This window comes from Myotis yumanensis, unplaced genomic scaffold (genome assembly GCF_028538775.1).
Source record: "Myotis yumanensis isolate MYYU_CA2020_CCGP unplaced genomic scaffold, mMyoYum1.0.hap1 SCAF_1, whole genome shotgun sequence".
NCBI classification, from domain to species: domain Eukaryota; kingdom Metazoa; phylum Chordata; class Mammalia; order Chiroptera; family Vespertilionidae; genus Myotis; species Myotis yumanensis.
This window is the reverse complement of record NW_027223752.1, coordinates 154,777,296-154,796,387: the sequence shown is the minus strand read 5'-3', so window position 1 is coordinate 154,796,387 and position 19,092 is coordinate 154,777,296. Positions and strand designations below refer to the sequence as shown.

The 19,092-nt window shown below is 42.1% G+C and overlaps 1 protein-coding gene across 2 annotated transcripts in view; it reads left to right on the top strand.

Moving 5' to 3' along the window:
- The window catches only part of PAPSS1 (3'-phosphoadenosine 5'-phosphosulfate synthase 1), a 108,713-nt gene that overhangs the window by 69,795 nt on the left and 19,826 nt on the right, over window positions 1-19,092 (top strand). For both annotated transcript variants that reach the window (XM_070433415.1, XM_070433424.1), the window contains exon 11: window positions 13,847-14,076. In XM_070433415.1, the coding sequence (XP_070289516.1) occupies window positions 13,847-14,076 (230 nt within the window). The remainder of the gene's footprint in view (window positions 1-13,846; window positions 14,077-19,092) is intronic.

Below are 19,092 nucleotides of genomic sequence, written 5' to 3'. Positions count from 1 at the left end.
TGACCATGTTTATAATGTCTGGCCTTCCCTTTGCTACTTTGCTATTCTATATAATAAAGAGCTAATATGCTAATGGTTGTGACGCCCTCACACCGTAACCACCGTTCAGGAGGCTGCATGTGTGGCAGGGCGGAGCCGCCGCATTGCTCCAGAGACAGGGCGAAAGCAAGGAGGTGCCTGGAGGAGGCAGGACCAGCCCGAGGCAACTCATGGGACCAAGGGTGGAGCTTGAAGCGGCCAGAGAAGGCCGGAGGGATCAGGGGCGGGGCCAGGTGCGCTCAAGCTCTGGGTGGAGAGGTTAGGATGTCAAGGCGGGGCAGCAAGCAGGTGGGTGGAGTGCACGCGGGTGGGCGAGGCTGTGCAATTTCATGCGCAGGGTCACTAGTTATTAATATTAAAACTAGCTAGCCCAAACTGGTTTGGCTCAGTGGATAGAGCGTCGTCCTGTGGACTCAAGGGTCCCAGGTTTGATTCCGGTCAAGGGCATGTACCTTGGTTGCAGGCACAACCCACCAGGGAGTGTGCAGGAGGCGGCTGATTGATGTTTCTCTCTCATCGATGTTTCTAACTATCTCTCTCCCTTCCTCTCTGTAAAAAATCAATAAAATATATTAAAAAAAACAAAAACAAAAACAAACAACTAGCTAATTACAATGTTAACAGAAGCACCTTCTCTTTGGCATATCCAGTTTGCCAGCATCACTACTCTTGCACTTTGGGGCCATCATTAATTAAAATACTTAAATTTTACTTAGTTACTTGAACACAAGCAGTATGATACTATGACAGCTGATCCGATAACTGAGATGGTTAGTAAGTGGCTAACAGGCAGGGAGCCTGTACAGCATGGAGATTTTGGACAAAGGGATTTATGTCCTGGGCGGGATGGAGTGGGAGAGCATGAGGTTTCATCACACTGGTCAGAATGGAATGGGGCACCAAACCATTTATTTCTGGAATTTTCCACTTAATATTTTCAGACTGTGGTGGACTGCAAGTAACTGAAACCACAGAAAACAAAGCCTTAGATAAGGTGGGGCACTAGGTGTTAGACTGCTAGAGTCAGTCTGGACCTCAGTTCAGCAACCTTGGTACTTAAATTCTGGCTAAGAAAGAATTCAGAGCTAAGACTCAAACTATAAGAGAAAGTTTATTTAGAAAGTCACAGAGGTAGAAGAAGTGAGCTGTAGCAGAAATGGGCTCAGGAAACAACTTGCAGAGGCAAAAGAAGGGCCCTTAGAGCTTAGGAGAGAGAGACAAGGAAAATACTCCTGGGAGAAGGGTGTGGGGAGAGGCATGGTGTGCTCCATAGATGGGTCCTCCCTTTTAAGGGCTGTTAAGAGTGGGGATTTTAGGGGATTTCCCAGGGAAGGATCTCAATAGAATATTCATCAGCTTTCCAGGTGTGTCCTTTCAGGGTTGTGGTCTCCATTGATTGGTCAGCACCAAGACAGGGGTCATTAGTTATTGCAGCTGGTCCTGATGTCAGCCATGGTATTGCTTGTCTGGTTTTGTTGTTTTTCTGGGCCTGGAGCTGAAAGACAGCCGAAGCCTAGATGTTTTCCCTAGGGGTTAATGCTTAAGGGAGTGGTTGTGTAAGGATCACATGGGAGTCGAATGAGGCCACTCTTCCACCCCTTGTTCCTCCTCCAAAGGGGTTTACTGCATGACTAGCCATGCGACATGCCAGGGGAGGAAAGGTCAGGGGAGGGTCTGAACCAAATGACCAGCTATCTGAGAGGTTGTCCTGGTGACCTTCTGTACCTGGCCATCGTGCTTGCTCTGCTCATGTCTGCCTAACTGCCAACCACAGAACTACTGTGTTGCCACCTGGATGCCCGTATAGTCAGTTAATTAGTTCATGCTTTTATCCAGTATCTTTCTGGAGCAGTAATATGTGTTAGGTTAGAAATCTGTTCCTGCCTATAAACACTTGCAAGAGTTCTGATAGCTTAAAGAGATGTTATTCTTGAGATCAGAGCCTAATTATGGGAGCCATAGATTCTCAAGTTTTAATTGTAACCTTTGGCCCCCTGTGGCATCCTTGTTAATTTTGTCTTGTGCTTATTTATTTTATTCATTTTTCTGGAGTGGTGCGACACAGATTCACAATCTCTCTTTTTAAAAAAAAATATATATTTTATTGATTTTTTACAGAGAGGAAGGGAGAGAGATAGAGAGTTAGAAACATCGATGAGAGAGAAACATCGACCAGCTGTCTCCTGCACATCTCCTACTGGGGATGTGCCCGCAACCCAGGTACATGCCCTTGACCGGAATCGAACCTGGGACCTTTCATTCCGCAGGCCTACACTCTATCCACTGAGCCAAACCGGTTTCCGCCACAATCTCTTATCCAAACTATTTGGGGTCATGTATTCTACTGGTGGGTCTGGGACATAGAGAACATAGAAATTTCTGTAGCAGTGTGAATGATTTCTCACACTGAGTGGGATCAGTAAAACCCATAAGTAACTTCATGTCAGTTTTGGTCAGGTTTTGCTACTAAATTAGTTAAAAAACTAGGTTTTTTGAATTTCAGATGGATATGTTAACTAATCTTTCTATGGTAATCAAGTCATCACGTTTCACACCTTAAACTTATAGAACATGTTACATGTTAATTATCCTATATAATAAAGAGGTAATATGAGTTATGAGGGTGGGGCAGCTAGCTACCTGTGGCAGAGAGCTACAGGAAGGCGGGGCAGCGAGCTATGTGTGGTGGAGAGTTACAAGTGGCTGGTGGGCGAGTGGCGGTGGGCGGTGGTGGGACGGCCAGCTGAGGCAAGCAGCAGTGGTGCGCAGGGCTACTAGTATCTCAATAAAATTGGAAAAAAATTGGATTTGAGATTTTTGGATAAGCAATTTTGAGTCCGAATCATAAAAACATTTTAGATCTGGTGGTTTATTTTGAAAGTAATTATTGGGATCTGTATAGTCCGATATTTTATATACTTTTAGCTTGAGAACTAAAATGACTACTTTAATTCAGAGATATTGTAGATTTTACAGGTGTTTTAGGATGCTTCTCATGGAGGAAGACTGTCCTTTTTCTTTCTCCTGATTTTTCTATAGATTTTCAGCTCAAAATCTGTTGTTATTAAAACAGCATCAGGTTTTAATATTTTCTGTTAGCCTGGTTTTTCAATAGTTAGGTAATCTATACTATTTCTTCCCTAAATACACTAACTTGTATTTTCTCTCCTGCTCTGATGTCCTGTCTTGTAGGCCTTGATGCAGTTTAAGTAGCTCTGTCAGCTTGAAGAGCTTACAGTGATTCCTACTGCTGAGAAATCAAGAGGCAGGCGGTTATGATCTGGGAATTTATAGAAAATAGATTAATACTAGAGTGATGTGCTAATGTAAGGTACAAAGAAGGGAAGGGTATTTTGACGTGGAATTCCTAAGATGAATGGAGGTATTGACTTTTTTACCCAACAAGAATAGGTAATGGATATAACTTTCTAAAGAATTTTAGTAGTGTTAAAATAAGTGCACTTTTGATAATTTGGAAAAGGAAATGTGCACATTTACATTAAAATGTTTCTGTGCCTGAAGTTCTTTTATAGACCAATTTGTTGTAATGTACCCCGCAAATCACAGAAGGATGCCTCAAGAAGTCGAATTAAAGAGTCACATTTATTGCAGTCCGGGACTATGAGGGGCCATTCCCCAAATCTCATAGCCATAAGATGGTGGCAAAACCAGACTTATATAGGCAAAGATCACAAAGGTATTGATTACATCTCGAGGTTTGGAATGAGGAACCTGGTTTGCAAAAAAGCAGATTACAGAAGCAGAATTAAGCATGTTAATTATAGTTTTGGGTCTCGGGGTCACTGAATTGACAGAAACACCTTATCTAGAGCCCTTGGTTCTTGAGACAACTGGGTTGCCAGGAACTCATTATCTAGAGCCATCGAGGTAATTTGGAGTAATTGCGCTGTCCTGGTCTTGGGACCACTGAGTCAACCGGAACGCATTATCTGTGGCCACTAAAACAATTTAGGATAATTGTGCTGTCCTGTTCCCCAGGTACAGAAGAATGTGCTTTCTAAAACCAGTAAGATCACAATCAATGGGATAGTCACATTACAATCAATAAGGCATTTAATCGAATGGGATGATTTATATAATTCAGAAAATCAAAATAACCTGTCCATTGTTAAACAAAGCAAATAGGTACCATACTTCAAATTGAGTATCAGAGTTTTGCCTTACAGAATATTGGCTTTAATAAAATTTATTACACTTAAATAAAATAAAATTTTGGTGTGAATATATAAAGAAATGGGTCAGTTTAGCTGGATTAAAAAATTATTATCCTCAGTATTTTCAATTGAGAAAGATTAAAAATACATACGCAGTTTGATAAGGCAAGTCTCAAACCTTAATTGAAGGTGAAGTGAGATAATTATTGAACATCAGTATTGGTTAGCACTTGGCATTTGTATTCAACCTACAACCTGGGCTTGTGCCTTGACTGGGAATCAACCAGCAACCTTTTGGCGCACTGGACAATGCCTAAACAACTGAGTTACACCATCCACGGCTGATTTTCCTGTATTTTTAAATCACTGCACAGTTTTCTAGTGCTAGGAAATTAATTTAATCAATAGGCACACCCTATTGAAGGAGATTTGGGTTGTTTTCTGTCTTTTTTTATTAACAATTCTGTGATGAATCCTAAAGTGAACATCTTTGCATACTGGTCTCAATTTCTGGAATTGTTTAGGTTTTTGACATGCCTTTCAGAAATTTTATACCACTTTTCATTCACATAAGCGGAGTAAAAGAGTATAATATTCAGGCAGGTGGTCACTGTGCATGTAGATGTCTGCTTTATCACCAAGTTTGAATCTCTGGAGCCAATCACAGGTCTTTGCGACTAACACTATACCCAGAGAGGGGTATTTATTGAGCCAGGTGTTTTCTCTGCTAACCTGTGTCTTTAAGTCCTAGAAATACCACAGTTTCCAAACAATTCAATTATTGTACTATTTGGGGTTATAGAGTATTTTAAAGTTTTGTTATATAAATTAATGTTTGTTACATACAATTAGTTTTTTTTAAAAAATATATTTTATTGATTTTTTACAGAGAGGAAGGGAGAGAGATAGAGAGTTAGAAACATCGGTGAGAGAGAAACATCGATCAGCTGCCTCCTGCACACCTCCTACTGGGGATGTGCCCGCAACCCAGGTACATGCCCTTGACCGGAATCGAACCTGGGACCTTTCAGTCCTCAGGCCGACGCTCTATCCACTGAGCCAAACCGGTTTCAGCCATACAATTAGTTTTATGACTTCCATATATAGATTGTTCTTTCAATAGGCATGAGTTACTCCCAGTATATACATTTTTGTTAATGGTTTTGATTATATTTAAAATGTTAACTCACTGGTCACTTCTGATTGTTTCTTTTAATTTGGCTAATAAAAAACCGTTTCTAGGAAGTGGGAAATATGTAGAAGAAAATAGTCCTTTTGTCTTCCACCTATCTCCTTTAATTAGTCTACTTTTAAATGCAGCTTTAGACTAAATAAGTCACTGATTTCAGATATTGGATAAAGATCTTCTTGCCATTTGTCTAATGACAAAAAGAGAATAATTTCAGCGAAGATGTTTCCGTTTTAATTCTTTATTTTGGCTTATATTAAGTTGTATTCAAATGAGTGAAGATCAGCAAAAATATGCCATATTATTACTTGCGGCTAAAATACCATCTACAAGTCTATTTTCTTGTCAAGTTTTTATTTCAATTTTTGTTTATTTTTGACAGTTGTCTTTTAGAGAGCATATTATCTTTTTCAGACAATGAATGAGTTTCCTTAGTCAAGAAACTAACTTGCAAAAGTCTTTCCTGATAAAGAGCTGTATTCATGTTTTAATTAAGCACAATAAAATATAAAAGGGCAGGAAAAAAAACATTTTAAGCAAAACTTTAAAAATATAGTGTTGTGGAAATCTTAGATCTTGTGAATATTTTTGTGAAGTTTAGACATCCTTTAATTTTCTTCCAGCTTGTGTAATGAATACAAAATCTTGTGGTTTGTGTAATTTGAAACATATTTAAGCAGTGTGAAGTAGGAACCCTTTGAACCAGAGTAGGTAAAATTTGAGCTACATTTTAAGAAATGTGTTTTCTTTTTTCAGGTTTATTTTAAATGCTGTGTTGACACCCTATCTACTTTTAAGTTTGTTGGGAACTAGGAACCTTAATAAAGTTTTCCTCCATTTACTTTGGAAAAGTAAAACATGGTGGGAGCATAAATCATTATTGCTTTGTAAAACAAACTTGCATGGACCTCAGATGCACAGAGTTAGATTAATCATAATTTGTGGTATATGGTGTATGGGTGCACTGTCATCATTGGTCTGTGAGTTGGTTTATTAAGTTGTGATTATTTACATAATTGTTACCTTTGAAAATTAGTGAGTAAACAACTGTGAATTGCCTGATCTGAGAAATATAACTTGCTTCTCCCAGCTTCTCTCAATCTCATCTGGAATTGGAATTGCTTAGGTTTTTGACATTTGCCAACATGCCTGTCAGAAATTTTATGCCAGTTTTCATTCACATAAGCAGATTGATCACTGTGCACGTCAGTGTCTGCTTTGTCACTAACTTTGAATCTACGGAACCACAAAAGGTCTGTGACTGACATGATAAGCAGAGAAGCACATTTATTGAGCCAGGTTTTTTTTGTTTTTGTTTTTGTTTTTTTTGTGTGTGTGTGTGTGTGTGAATCAAAGTCTTAAGTCCTAGAAACACCATAGTTTCCAAAATAACTTTCCTGCCATTCTCCTCCCTCTCCAGATTATCACAGTCTTGAATTTTGTACTTTTTATTTCCTTACCTTTACACACATTTTCATCACATGTGCATATGCTCACATGATATATTATTTAGCTTTGCTTGTTTCTCAACTTGGTTAAAAGTATGTAATACTTTTAACCCTGCTTTAGATACCTCTATGCTGATGATACTCAAATATCTCTCTATAATTCACATCTCTTTTCTGAACTCCAAACCCATATATCCCACCACCTTGAGTGTCTAACCTACAGCTCAAACTTACCATGCCTAAAATGTTAATTGCCTCATTTCGCCCTTCCAAATCCACTTTACTCTTAGCTTTCGCCATCTCAGGGGATCCCAGTTCCTTCAGAGATCTTGGGATCATCATTTTCTCTCCTAACCCATGCCTGTCTGTCCACAAAAATTATGTTCCTTATTACTTTCAAAATATATCTAGACTTTTGCTTCTGGTCATAATGGGGTAATGGATACTGGACTTATCCTCTTCCTGAAAACAACTATAAAATCGATTAAGTATGTGAAACACCTGTGTGAAGGCAGTGTGCAGAAACATAATCCTGACAGATGGGGAGCACACACAGTGAACCCCCTGTTTACCCTGATCTGGTCCTGCGGTAGTTTCCTGACCATGGCACAGACTGGGAATCCAAGTGGAACACATTGGTCCTGGATTTGGGGGCTGCTGGACCTGCTGAGACCTGCAGAGTGCTTGCCAGAAAGGAGGGCGCAGCACAGAGCTGAGGCACCAGATGCTCATCAGAGGATGTTCCCCAATGTTCCTTGGACTGCATTTGTGCAGGGCGAGACTCTAGAGTGGAGTGAGGATGCTGGAGGTCGGGTTACACAGTGTTGGAAGATGACGTTCCAGCCCAACTCCAATGGAGAGACTTTGTTAACATTCCAGGCATTGAACTGAGTGAGACACCAGAAAAACATGCCTTAAGAGCAAAGACCACCCTTTATACCCAAGACAGTGTATTTGACTGGGTCCCATTAGGAGGTGGAATTTGCACAGAATTTGAATAGGGAAAATTTAAAGAATTATTAAACTTCAGTAGTGGTATAACTGTGAAAACGTCAAGTGAACTCTAAAGGGTACCCTGAGGTTGAAGGAGATTACTAAAGGAAGGACAAACTTGTAAAAGGGATCCCTTCCCTGAGAGTTGGCCCCAGACCTCATTGAAAAAGCTATGGTTTTATCCCAGTGGGCGGAGGAAAAATTCAGTGGACTGTTTGGGCCACAACTGGTTCACAGAAGCCAGAAAGCAGGAAACAATTCTGGTGCACAGGCTAACTGAGGCTGACAGACAGGTGCCCAGAGGGTGTTTGGGAGCCCACTGCTGCCAGAGAGATGCACAGTGTGTGATGCTGGTGTGGAGAGGGACGCAGGAAACAATCCTCTGGGCTCAGGTGAGCCCAGGCTGGAAGGTGGGGTGCAGAAGGGAGTCGGGGAGCCCCTGCTGCTGGGAGGCCTGGGGTGCACTATGTCTGCATCAGGAGGGCTGCGGCGAAGTGGTCACTGGGTTCAGGCTAGGGCTTTGAGGTTATGATGGATTATGCACTTTGGGTTTGCCAGAATGCCACCAGTTATGCACATACACAGGCACCATGATACCCCTTCCTCCTACAGTGTTCCTATGATGCCCTCTACTGGTAAAACTTAACATTGTGATTGCTGATAAAGAGAAATGCTAACAGAGTTCAATCCATTATCTTAAATAATTTGGGTGAATTTGGAGTTGAGGGGCAGTAGACCTGCCCTGGCCAGTGTGGCTCAGTTGATTGGAGTGTTGTCCCGTACACTGAAAAGTGGCAGGTTCTGTTCCTGGTCAGGTCACATACCCAGATTATATGTTTGACCCCTGGCTGAGGCTCATGAGGGAGGCAACCAATTGATGTTTCTCATCTCTCTTCTCTCTTCTCTCTTCTCTCTTCTCTCTTCTCTCTTCTCTCTTCTCTCTCTTGTCTCTCGTCTCTCTCTCTTACTTTTTTCCTTCTCTCTTTCTCTCTCCTTCTCTGTCTTTCTCTCTGCCTCTCTAAATAAATAAAAAACATATTCTTGGGTGAGGATTTAAAAAAAAAAAAGGCAAAAAAAAAAAGCTAGACGTGCCCAACAAGGCTTACAACCAAGCCTCAGAAAGACAAGAAGACGTGCCAAATTACCTCCTTAAAACAAACCTTCCACAAGTCCAACATACAATAACAAATTACTGGAAATAGGAAGAAACAGGAAAGTGTGATTTACAGTGCAGAATGAAAACTGTTGCTAGAAATAGACCTTGAGATGATGCTGATGTTAGAATTACCAAAAAAGTATTAAAGCTTTTTAAAGAAAAATAGGATCCATGGATGGGGAATCTCAGGAAAAAAAAAAAAAAACGGAAATGAAGAAAAATCAAATGGAAAGTCAAGGATGAAAAAAGCATAGTATCTGAAGTGAAATCAATCAGACTTAAAATCAGACTACATTTGGCAGAAGAACTGGTCAGTGAACTAGAAATCAGATTAATGTAAGTAATTTGGAAAAAAGAAAGAAAATGCGTGGGGAGAGTGAGCAGAGCCTCAGTAACTGTGGACAGTATCACTATCTAACATATATGTAATTGGAGCTCTGAGAGAAGGAGACAGAGAAATGTGGCAGAAAAAGTTTTTGAAAAAATGATGGTGAAAGCTTTCTGAAATTGGTGAAAAACATCAACCTAAAAATTCAAGAAACCTTTAATCTTGGAAAAAATAAAAGGAAACCACATTTAAGCACATAGTACTCAGACTGATGAAAATTAATGATGTAAAGAGGAACCTTGAAAGTAGAGTCATGGGAAGGGAGAGATGAAGAGGGAACATTAAGGAAATAATAGGACTGATGCTGCCCGGCCTGTGTTGCTCAATGATTGAGCATTGACCTATGAACCAGGAGGTCATGGTTTGATTCCCGGTCAGGGCACATGCTCAGGTTGTGGGCTCCATCCCCAGTGGGGAATGTGCAGGAGGCATCCAATCAATGATTCTCTCTCATCATTGATGTTTCTACCTCTCTCTCCCTCTCCTTTCCTCTCTGAAATCAATATAAATATATTTTAAAAAGTAGGAATGATGCCTGACTTCTCAGGAGCAATGTGAACTGGAAGCAGTGGGTTAGCATCATTAAGAAAAACCAGCAAAAAAAAATAAAAGAAAAAATAAGCCTGTTAATCTAGAATTCTGTTTTCTCACAAAAATAAAGGTAAAGACATTTCCAATAAATGGGAGTTGAGAATGGTATTAGGGAAGAAAAGCTTTCCATAGCTCTTGCCGCAGACTTCCCCAGAAGCCCCTTAATTTGCTCAGCTATGGGCTGCATGGCAAGGAAGACCGGGACCTGGCATCTCATCCTCTAGAACAGTGGTTCTCAACCTTCTGGCCCTTTAAATACAGTTCCTCATGTTGTGACCCAACCATAAAATTATTTTCGTTGCTACTTCATAACTGTAATGTTGCTACTGCTATGAATTGTAATGTAAATATCTGATATGCAGAATGGTCTTCGACCCCTGTGAAAGGGTCGTTCAACCGCCAAATGGGTCGCGACCCACAGGTTGAGAACCGCTGTTCTAGGCAGTGTGCCATCTTTTTCATAGAGCAAATGGATTCCCTTTAGAAACACTGGTTAGGAAGCAGTTGATCAACTGGGATCGTCAGGGAATGTTTTACAGAATAATAGTAACAGCAGCGATGTTTGTCCTTTATTGAGGGCCAGGTGCTGTCCTGAGTGCTTTCAAATCTTCCATCAATCTTATGTGTTAAGTGTTATCCTTGTTTTTATAAATTCGGAAACTGAGGCTTATATAAGGAAATTGCTTAAGGGCATTCAGTTAGGGGCAAAGTCAGGGTGCAAATCTAGGGCAGTCTGACTCCACAGCCTGTGTGCTTCACCAGATGCAGCAAGGGCTCTGGACTGACTTGCAGTCTCTTGATTAAAGCATATCACCTTTTCAATAGGTTTTAAGTTAACCCGCACCACGTATTCTTGGAAGAGTTACGTGTTTTGCTTATTCAAGTCTGTTACAGTTTTACAAGTATTCTCATGGGGAAACCACTCACTAAATTGTACATTAAAATAATTCAGGTCACCTGCAGGAGAATGTTGACTCCTTGTTTGGTGTATTGACCTTTAATTTACTCATGTAACCTCTCGAAGTCCAAGAGCAATTTAATTGACTGGTAATTTTACAAGACAAAATTAGAACTGGCCACTGCCACCAACCACGTGCTCTGTGACCCAATAAGGTGCTAAGTTTTCTGAGCTTCAGTTTCCTCTTGTTTTAAGAGGATGGAGGTGGTTGGATTAAATGATCTGAGCTACCTTAAATATTAAAATTAAGCCATACATTTGTAGTTTGTGGACCTTTTGGTACTTGAATGATTTAAATGCCTAGACATACATACTTAATGAGCAAAGTAAGTTTACCTAAATTCAGAGAACTTAGACTGCCCTTTTAGTTTAATGCTTTGCAAGCGCCATTCATTTGCATGCAGTAGAGTTGCAAAGTGGTTAATTGATGATAAAATTCTGACCTCGATAAAAATTCTGAGTCTAAACTAGCAAAGATCTTTTGTGTGACTGTGATGAAGGGGCAGAGGGGAGTGAGCAGAATTTTTTCTTTTTTTTTATTGTGGCTCAATGCACATAGAATTAATGCTATAGCAGAAAAAGGTGTAGTTATAGGACTTTGGGGTCCCTCTCTATTCATCTGTCAAATGGGGAAAGAAGAACTAAGATAGCAATCAGGAGGCTTATTAGTGTTCCTCAGTTGGAAGTGGCACATATCACTTTGGCTCTCATTCCTCTGGCCAGAACTCGGCCACAGGGTCACGCTGCAAGGGAGGCTGGGGATTGTATTTCACTGTGTTCTCAGGAAGAAGGGTAGTCCGGCTACACAGACACAGAGGTATATGGAAAATTAAGCGAGTGGAAAAAATCAAGACAGTTATTAACTCTAGGAAAAACAAACAGTTGTACAAGGAGGGGAATAAAAGACCACAATAACAGCTAACATTTGTTGTGTACTTACTCTGTACTAGGTACTGTTTGTTCTAACTGCTCACATGTTCCATATATTAGTTTACTTAAAACATCTATTTTTACAGGTGAATGTTGATTTCGCCAAAAATGTATCACTATATTCATTGGACAAATGGGATAGGGAATGAGAGTGGAGTAAAAGCCAAACATCGTCATTTATAGTAGGAAAAATAATGTGGGAATAATGTCTACATTTTATAGTATCTGAAACTAAACAGTCAAGACATGCAGTTTATGAACGTCATTTGGAAATAAAGAGTAGATATCAGTAGTAACAATTGAAAAAGCAAACTCTGGAGGGTGAGCAGTTCAGGGGTGGGGGGATTGCCCTCGTGCTATTGTGCTTTCTAGGCATGTTGATAAATATTCAAGTACCTGTTATAAGAGAAACCGTCAAGAGAGAGAAAATGAAAACGATGTGTAGTGTTCATTATGTTACCTTATTTTCATGCAGAACAGAGATGCTTTTGCAAAAATCACTAAATAATTGAGCCTTACATGAAAAGAAAGGGAGCTAAAAACAGATTTCTAGACCTGGGTTTGCGCCATACTTAATTGGCCAAGTCAAACTTTGGATTTACTTCCAATTTTAATGAGAATGATGATCTCTTACAGTTACTACTTTAACTTCTATGTAAATTCTAGCTGTTAGACTGATTTTTGTTTTTAAACTATGTCTTAATGTGAAAGTATGGGCTTCAAAGCTAGTTTTGCATGCGGCCAAATGCCTTAATTCTTGCCTGGTATCTTTGGTCATAGTCACTTAGCTACATGTTTTCTCAGTACCAGTTTATATAAGTAGTAAAATTAGTTTAATCATTTTCATCGAGTAGTTTTTTTTAACCAATGACAGTATAACAGAAAAAGTACAGAAGTCACAGTGTACATACAGCTTAATGAACTTCTACAGTGAGCACAGCCTGGTTGCCAGCCCTCGGCTCAGATCTAGAAACAGAGCATTATCAGGCACTCTTAGAACTGACATCAACGTGGACTAAAGTTGCAAAGTGATTAATTGATGATAAAATTCTTTGTAGAATGAATTTATCTCCCTTTGACTGATGAAATTGTGTTAATTTCTATTATTTCCAAAATTGGTCAAAGGGTACGAATTTTCAGTTATAAAAAGAATAAATTCTGAGGATCTGCTATACAGCAGGGTGACTATTGTTAATAACACTGCGTGTATACTTGAAATTTGCTCAGATCTTAAGTGTTCTCACTACACACAGATAACTGTGTGAGGTAATGACCGTGTTAATTTGATTGTGGTAAATATTTCAGAACGCAAGCTCATTTTTTTGGTTGATTTTTCTTTGTTAAATGGCATTTAAGTATATAAAATAAATATCAAAAATATGTCTTTGTTTTACTATGGTTGCAAATATCAAAAAATTTCTATATGTGACACGGCACCAGAGTTTAGTTAGGGTTTTTCAAAATGCTGACACGCCGAGTTCAAAAGGTTCGCCATCACTGGCATATACATATATCAAGTCATCGTGTTGCATACTTCAAGTATATACAATTTAATTTGTCGGTTTATCTGTCAAGAAAATGACAAGAAAACAGCAGAACATTTCAGTTATCCCAGAAGCCCCTTCCAGTTGCCTCCATGAAAGGATCCATCTCTACCCGACTTCTGACCTCTTGGATTAGATTTTGAACTATACATAAATGATATATAGCAGTTGTGTAAAATCATACATGTAGACACTTATACTCACATATTTCCTTTAAATAAAATAATATAAACATGTATGCATAAACACTTGTACACATTTATACTTTTAGATTTTTTTTTGAGGGTGAGGGGTTGCCAGTTCTGTTTCTGGCTTCCCGAGGTTATACATTTAAATTTGGATCGTATGAGAAGTATATTTATTTATTATTCACTTACTATTTTTAAGGACTCGTCATAAAGGCATGATGATCTAATAGGAAAACTGTTATTCCAGGTCCAGTGGCACTGCAGAGCGAGGATGGTGGCAGGAGCCAATTTCTACATTGTTGGACGAGATCCCGCTGGCATGCCTCATCCAGAAACGGGGAAGGACCTGTATGAGCCAACTCACGGCGCCAAAGTGCTGACAATGGCCCCTGGCCTAATCACTCTGGAAATAGTTCCCTTTCGTGTTGCAGCTTACAACAAAAAAAAGAAGCATATGGATTACTATGACTCTGAACAGTAAGTTTTACATTCTCTGCACAGATCTGTGAAATACCTATATTCTCAGCTGCCCCCAGGGATTTCACATGCTATCTCATCTTTATAGCTTTACTGATGACAAGCTATATTGTACCTACTTCAGAGAAAGGCAGACTGAGGAAACTAATTTCTCGATATTCCAGAAGTTAGAAATAAAAATTGAATCTGGTTTTATGATTACAGGAATTTTGCCTTGAAGTATTTAAAGGCAGTATTGACATTTCTGTGTCTGCCGTATCTATTGTACCTTAGTATACAGAAGTGGTCCAAGGACTTAGTAATGAACACTGCTCTGCTAAGCCTACATCATCTATGTAGTGAGAAAGTTTAATATTCATGCAATCACTATTCATGCAGGCACTATCCTAGTTATTGTACAAATGTTAATTATTCCCTACAGCAATCTTATGAGGTAGGTGCTGATATTATTCCCAGTATATAGATTAGTAGTAAGCTGAGGCATACAAAGGTCAAATAACTGTAAAAGGTCACGTAATCAGTAAATACCAGCCCAGCAATTGAACCTAAGCATGGTGGCTCCACAGTTGGTGCTCCTGACCAGTAAGAGTGCAGCTTCCTTCTTCAGAGATCTTAGGAGGAGCAACAAACTTGCAGGCTTTTAGGATAAATTATTGGTAGTCTTAAGAATGCGTTTATTGATTGATGAAATTGTATTAATTTCTATCTGTAGATGCTATCAGTAGGTACTACACTCCATGATTCAGAGTGGCAAGGTGAGGCTTTAGAATCAGAAATCATGGGTTCTAGCCCAGGGGTGGGCAAACTTTTTGACTCGAGGGCCACAATGGATTCTTAAACTGGACCGGAGGGCCGGAACAAAAGCATAGATGGAGTGTTTGTGTGAACTAATATAAATTCAAAGTAAACATCATTACATAAAAGGGTACGGTCTTTTTTTTTTTTTTAGTTTTATTCATTTCAAATGGGCTGGATCCGGCCCGTGGGCATAGTTTGCCCATGGCTGTTCTAGCCCATCCTTGCTGTGTGACTTGAGAGTCCTATGTGATCTCTGGCCTTGTTCTTCATCTTAAGAATGATGGCCGTAGACTAGGTGATTCCTGCGTTACTCAAAATCTGTAGTTCTTTCCATGTTCTGTTGTACCTACTTATTTTTATGTCTTAGTAAGTACTTGTACATATGAATTGTTTTCTTGATTGCTGCTTATTTAGTACTAGAGGCCTGGTGCACGAAATTCGTGCAGGGTGTGGTGGTGGGGTGGGGGGGTCCCTTAGCCCGGCCTTCACTCTCTCCAATCTGGGACCGCTGGCTTCTAACCGTTCGCCTGCCTGCCTGCCTGATCGCCCCAACCCCTCTGCCTGCCTGCCTGATCACCTCTAACCCCTTTCCCTGCCTGCCTGATAACCCCTAACCCCTCTGCCTGCCTGCCTGATTGCTCCTAACCGCCTCTGCCTACCAGCCTGATCACCCCTAACTGTTCCCCTGCCAGCCTGATCGCCCTTAACCGCTCCTCTGTCTGCCTGATTGCCCTAACCCCTCTGCCTGCCTGCCTGATAACCCTTAACCCCTCTGCCTGCCTGCCTGATGGCCCCTAACAGCCTATGCCTGCTAGCTCCTAACTGCTCCCCTGCCAGCCTGATCATCCCTAACTGCTCTCCTGCCTGCCTGATTGCCCCTAACCCCTCTGACTGCCTGCCTGATCACCCCTAACCCCTCTGCCTGCCTGCCTGATAACCCCTAACCCCTCTCCCTGCCTGCCTGATGGCCCCTAACAGCCTCTGCCTGCTAGCCTGATCACCCCTAACTGCTCCCCTGCTGTCCTGATCGCTCCTAACTGCTCCCCTGCCGGCCTGATCTCCCCTAACTGCTCCCCTGCCTGCCTGATTGCCCCTAACCCCTCTGACTGCCTGCCTGATCACCCCTAACCCTTCTGCCTGCCTGCCTGATTGCCCCTAACCGCCTCTGCCTTCCAGCCTGATCACCCCTAACTGCTCTCCTGCCTGCCTGATTGCCCCTAACCGCCCCTGCCTGCCTGCCTGATCACCCCTAACTGCTCCCCTGCCTGCCTGATCGCCCCTAACTGACTGCCTGCTGGCTTGATCGCCCCTAACTGCTCCCCTGCTGGCCTGATCACCCCTACCACTCTGCCTGCCTGTCTGATTGCCCCTAACCTCCTCTGCCTCGGCCCCACCACTGCGGCTTTATCCGGAAGGACATCCGGACGTCTGGACAGTCATTTGGTTGTCTGGTCTAATTAGCATATTACGCTTTTATTAGTATAGATAATTGCACCTGCTTATTTAGTACTAGAGGCCCAGTGCATGAAATTCGGGCACGGGGGGGGGGGGGGGGGGAGAGGGGAGTGTCCCTCAGCCCAGCCTGCACCCTCTCCAATCTGGGACCCCTTGAGGGATGTCTGGCTGCTGGTTTAAGCCCGATCCCACAGGCAGTCGGACATCCCTCTCACAATCCAGGACTGCTGGCTCCCAACTGCTTGCCTGCCTGCCTGCCTGCCTGATTGCCCCTAACCGCTTCTGCCTGTCAGCCTGATCACCCCCTAACCACTCCCCTGCCAGCCTGATTGATGCCTAACTGCTCCCCTGCCGACCTGATCACGCCCAACTGCCCTCCCCTGCTGGCCCGGTTGCCCCCAACTACTCTCCCCTGCAGGCCTGGTCCCCACCAACTGCCCTCCCCTGCCGGCCTGGTCCCCCACAACTGCCCTCCTTCCCCTACAGGCCCAGTCGCCCCCAACTTCCCTCGCCTGCTGGCCTGGTCACCCCTAACTGCCCTCCCCTGCTGGCCTGGTTGACCCTAACTGCCCTCCCCTGCAGGCCTGGTCCCCCCCCAACTGCCCTCCCCTGCTGGCCTGGTCCCCCCCAACTGTCCTCCCCTGCAGGCCCAGTCGCCTCCAACTGCCCTGTCCTGCTGGCCTGGTTGCCCCTAACTGCCCTCCCCTGCTGGCCTGATCACTCCCAATTGCCCTCCCCTGCTGACCTGATTGCCCACAACTGCTCTCCCCTGCCAGTCATCTTGTGGTGGCCATCTTTTGACCACATGTGGGCGGCCATCTTGTGTGAGGGCGTGATGGTCAATTTGCATATTACCTCTATTATATAGGCTACCTGCTTTTTTAGTACAAGTTACAGTTCATATTCAGTAAATAGAACCGATAATTATTTTTATTTATGTTTTATCAGTGTACCTCTACTGATGGGTACTAATTGAAAATTGACCATAGTAACCTTTGATCTGAGAGGTCTCATTCTTTTTTCCATGGTTGTTTACAGTTGACTCTATGTTCAGAAATGATCTTGACCTGACCCTGACCCTATAGCTTCAATTGGTGTGGCCCATTTTGTAACACTGGGAACAAGAAAGGAAAAGAAGCCTTTTTAAAAATAAAAACATTCTCTTGTTTCTAAGAGGGCCATAAATGTATCATTAAGTTTTTTTGAGATAAGTGATAATTTGTCTGGATAAAGAAAGACTATTATCAGAGTAGTTTGTTGGCTTCTCATTTAATAACATAAATAATTCTGGAGAAAATGTACAATTTTAGATAATAACAGGCTTTCTAAGTGACAGATTGTAGCTAAACTATAGGAAAATCTTGAATCAATGAAGAGAAAAGGCTTACATAACTGGTGTGGGCAAGCATAAAAGAATGAAGTGTTTCTGTGGCCTCGTTGTGGAGTTAAAGACCAGAGCAATTCTAGAGTATTATTTTCTGAACACCTGAAATGTGACCCAGATTCTAGTATACTTGTGAACCACACCATGAGAAGAATTTGCAGTAACCAGAACATTTTTACCCTTGTACAAAATCAGGGTTTTCCAACACCTAGAAATAGTTCCGAATTGTGGCAGGTTTAGTTTTATTTTGGCCTGTGTGTGTGTGTGTGTGTGTGTGTGTATGCTTATATATATGTACTAGAGGCCCGGTGCATGAAAATTCATGCACTGGAGGGGGGAGTCCCTCAGCCTGGCCTGCCCCCTCTCACAGTCTGGGAGCCCTCAGGGACGGGAAGTGACCCGGCAATCAGGGGAAGGTGACGCCCTATCACATCTCTGCTGCTGCCACTGCCGGCAGCGCCAACCTTGGCTGGCCCTGGTTACCTGAGCCTCGGGTGGCCCTGGTTACCTGAGCCTTGGGTGGCCCTGGGCGGCTGGGCAGCTGACATCCGAGGCTTGCCTGCACCTTGGTCTGGCCCTGGGTGTCTGGGCAGCTGACATCCGAGGCTTGCCTGCACCTTGGGCCAGTCCTAGGTGGCTAGGCAGCTGCCATCCGAGGCTTACCTGAGCCTCGGGCTGGCCCTGGATGGCTGGGGGGCTGAGAGGACTGGGGTACTCTGGAGGCAGGCACACGGAGCGGCCAGGCCAGCCTTGCCACGTGCCCCATCGCCATCTTGTGGCTGTGGGTGCTGCCATCTTTGAGGGCGTGGCAGCCAATTAGCATATTCCCTCCTTATTGGCTGTGGGTGCCGCCATCTTTGTGACAGCATGAGGGTCAATTAGCATATTCCCTCTTTATTAGATAGGTTATGTATATATACAGAGTGGAGCAAAAGTAGGGTTACAGTTATTCGTATGGAAAGTAGTATAGTAATTAATAAATAATAATGTAAGAATACACTATGTTTCATGTACTCACAACTATAACCCTGCTTTTGCCCCACCCTATATGTACTTACATATATATACGTCCACACACTACGATTTCACTGTAAAAAAAACCCACAGCTATAAAATTCATGTGCTAAGAGTTGTAAATAGACTATTTCTACCAAAGAGATGCCTTACAAGCTTAAGAAAAAAGAGTTTTAAGAAAAATGAAAGCAATTATAGTAAATCTTAAACTATGTTACAACAAAAGATGATTGAAAGAGAAAATATAAATTAAATATTAAGGAAAGTAAAAACTTTTAGAATATAATGCTGTCCTTTTGTGGTTAAAATTATGTAGTGTCACCAACAGGGTTTCTGACTTACAGTAGTCCCCCTTTACTGCAGTT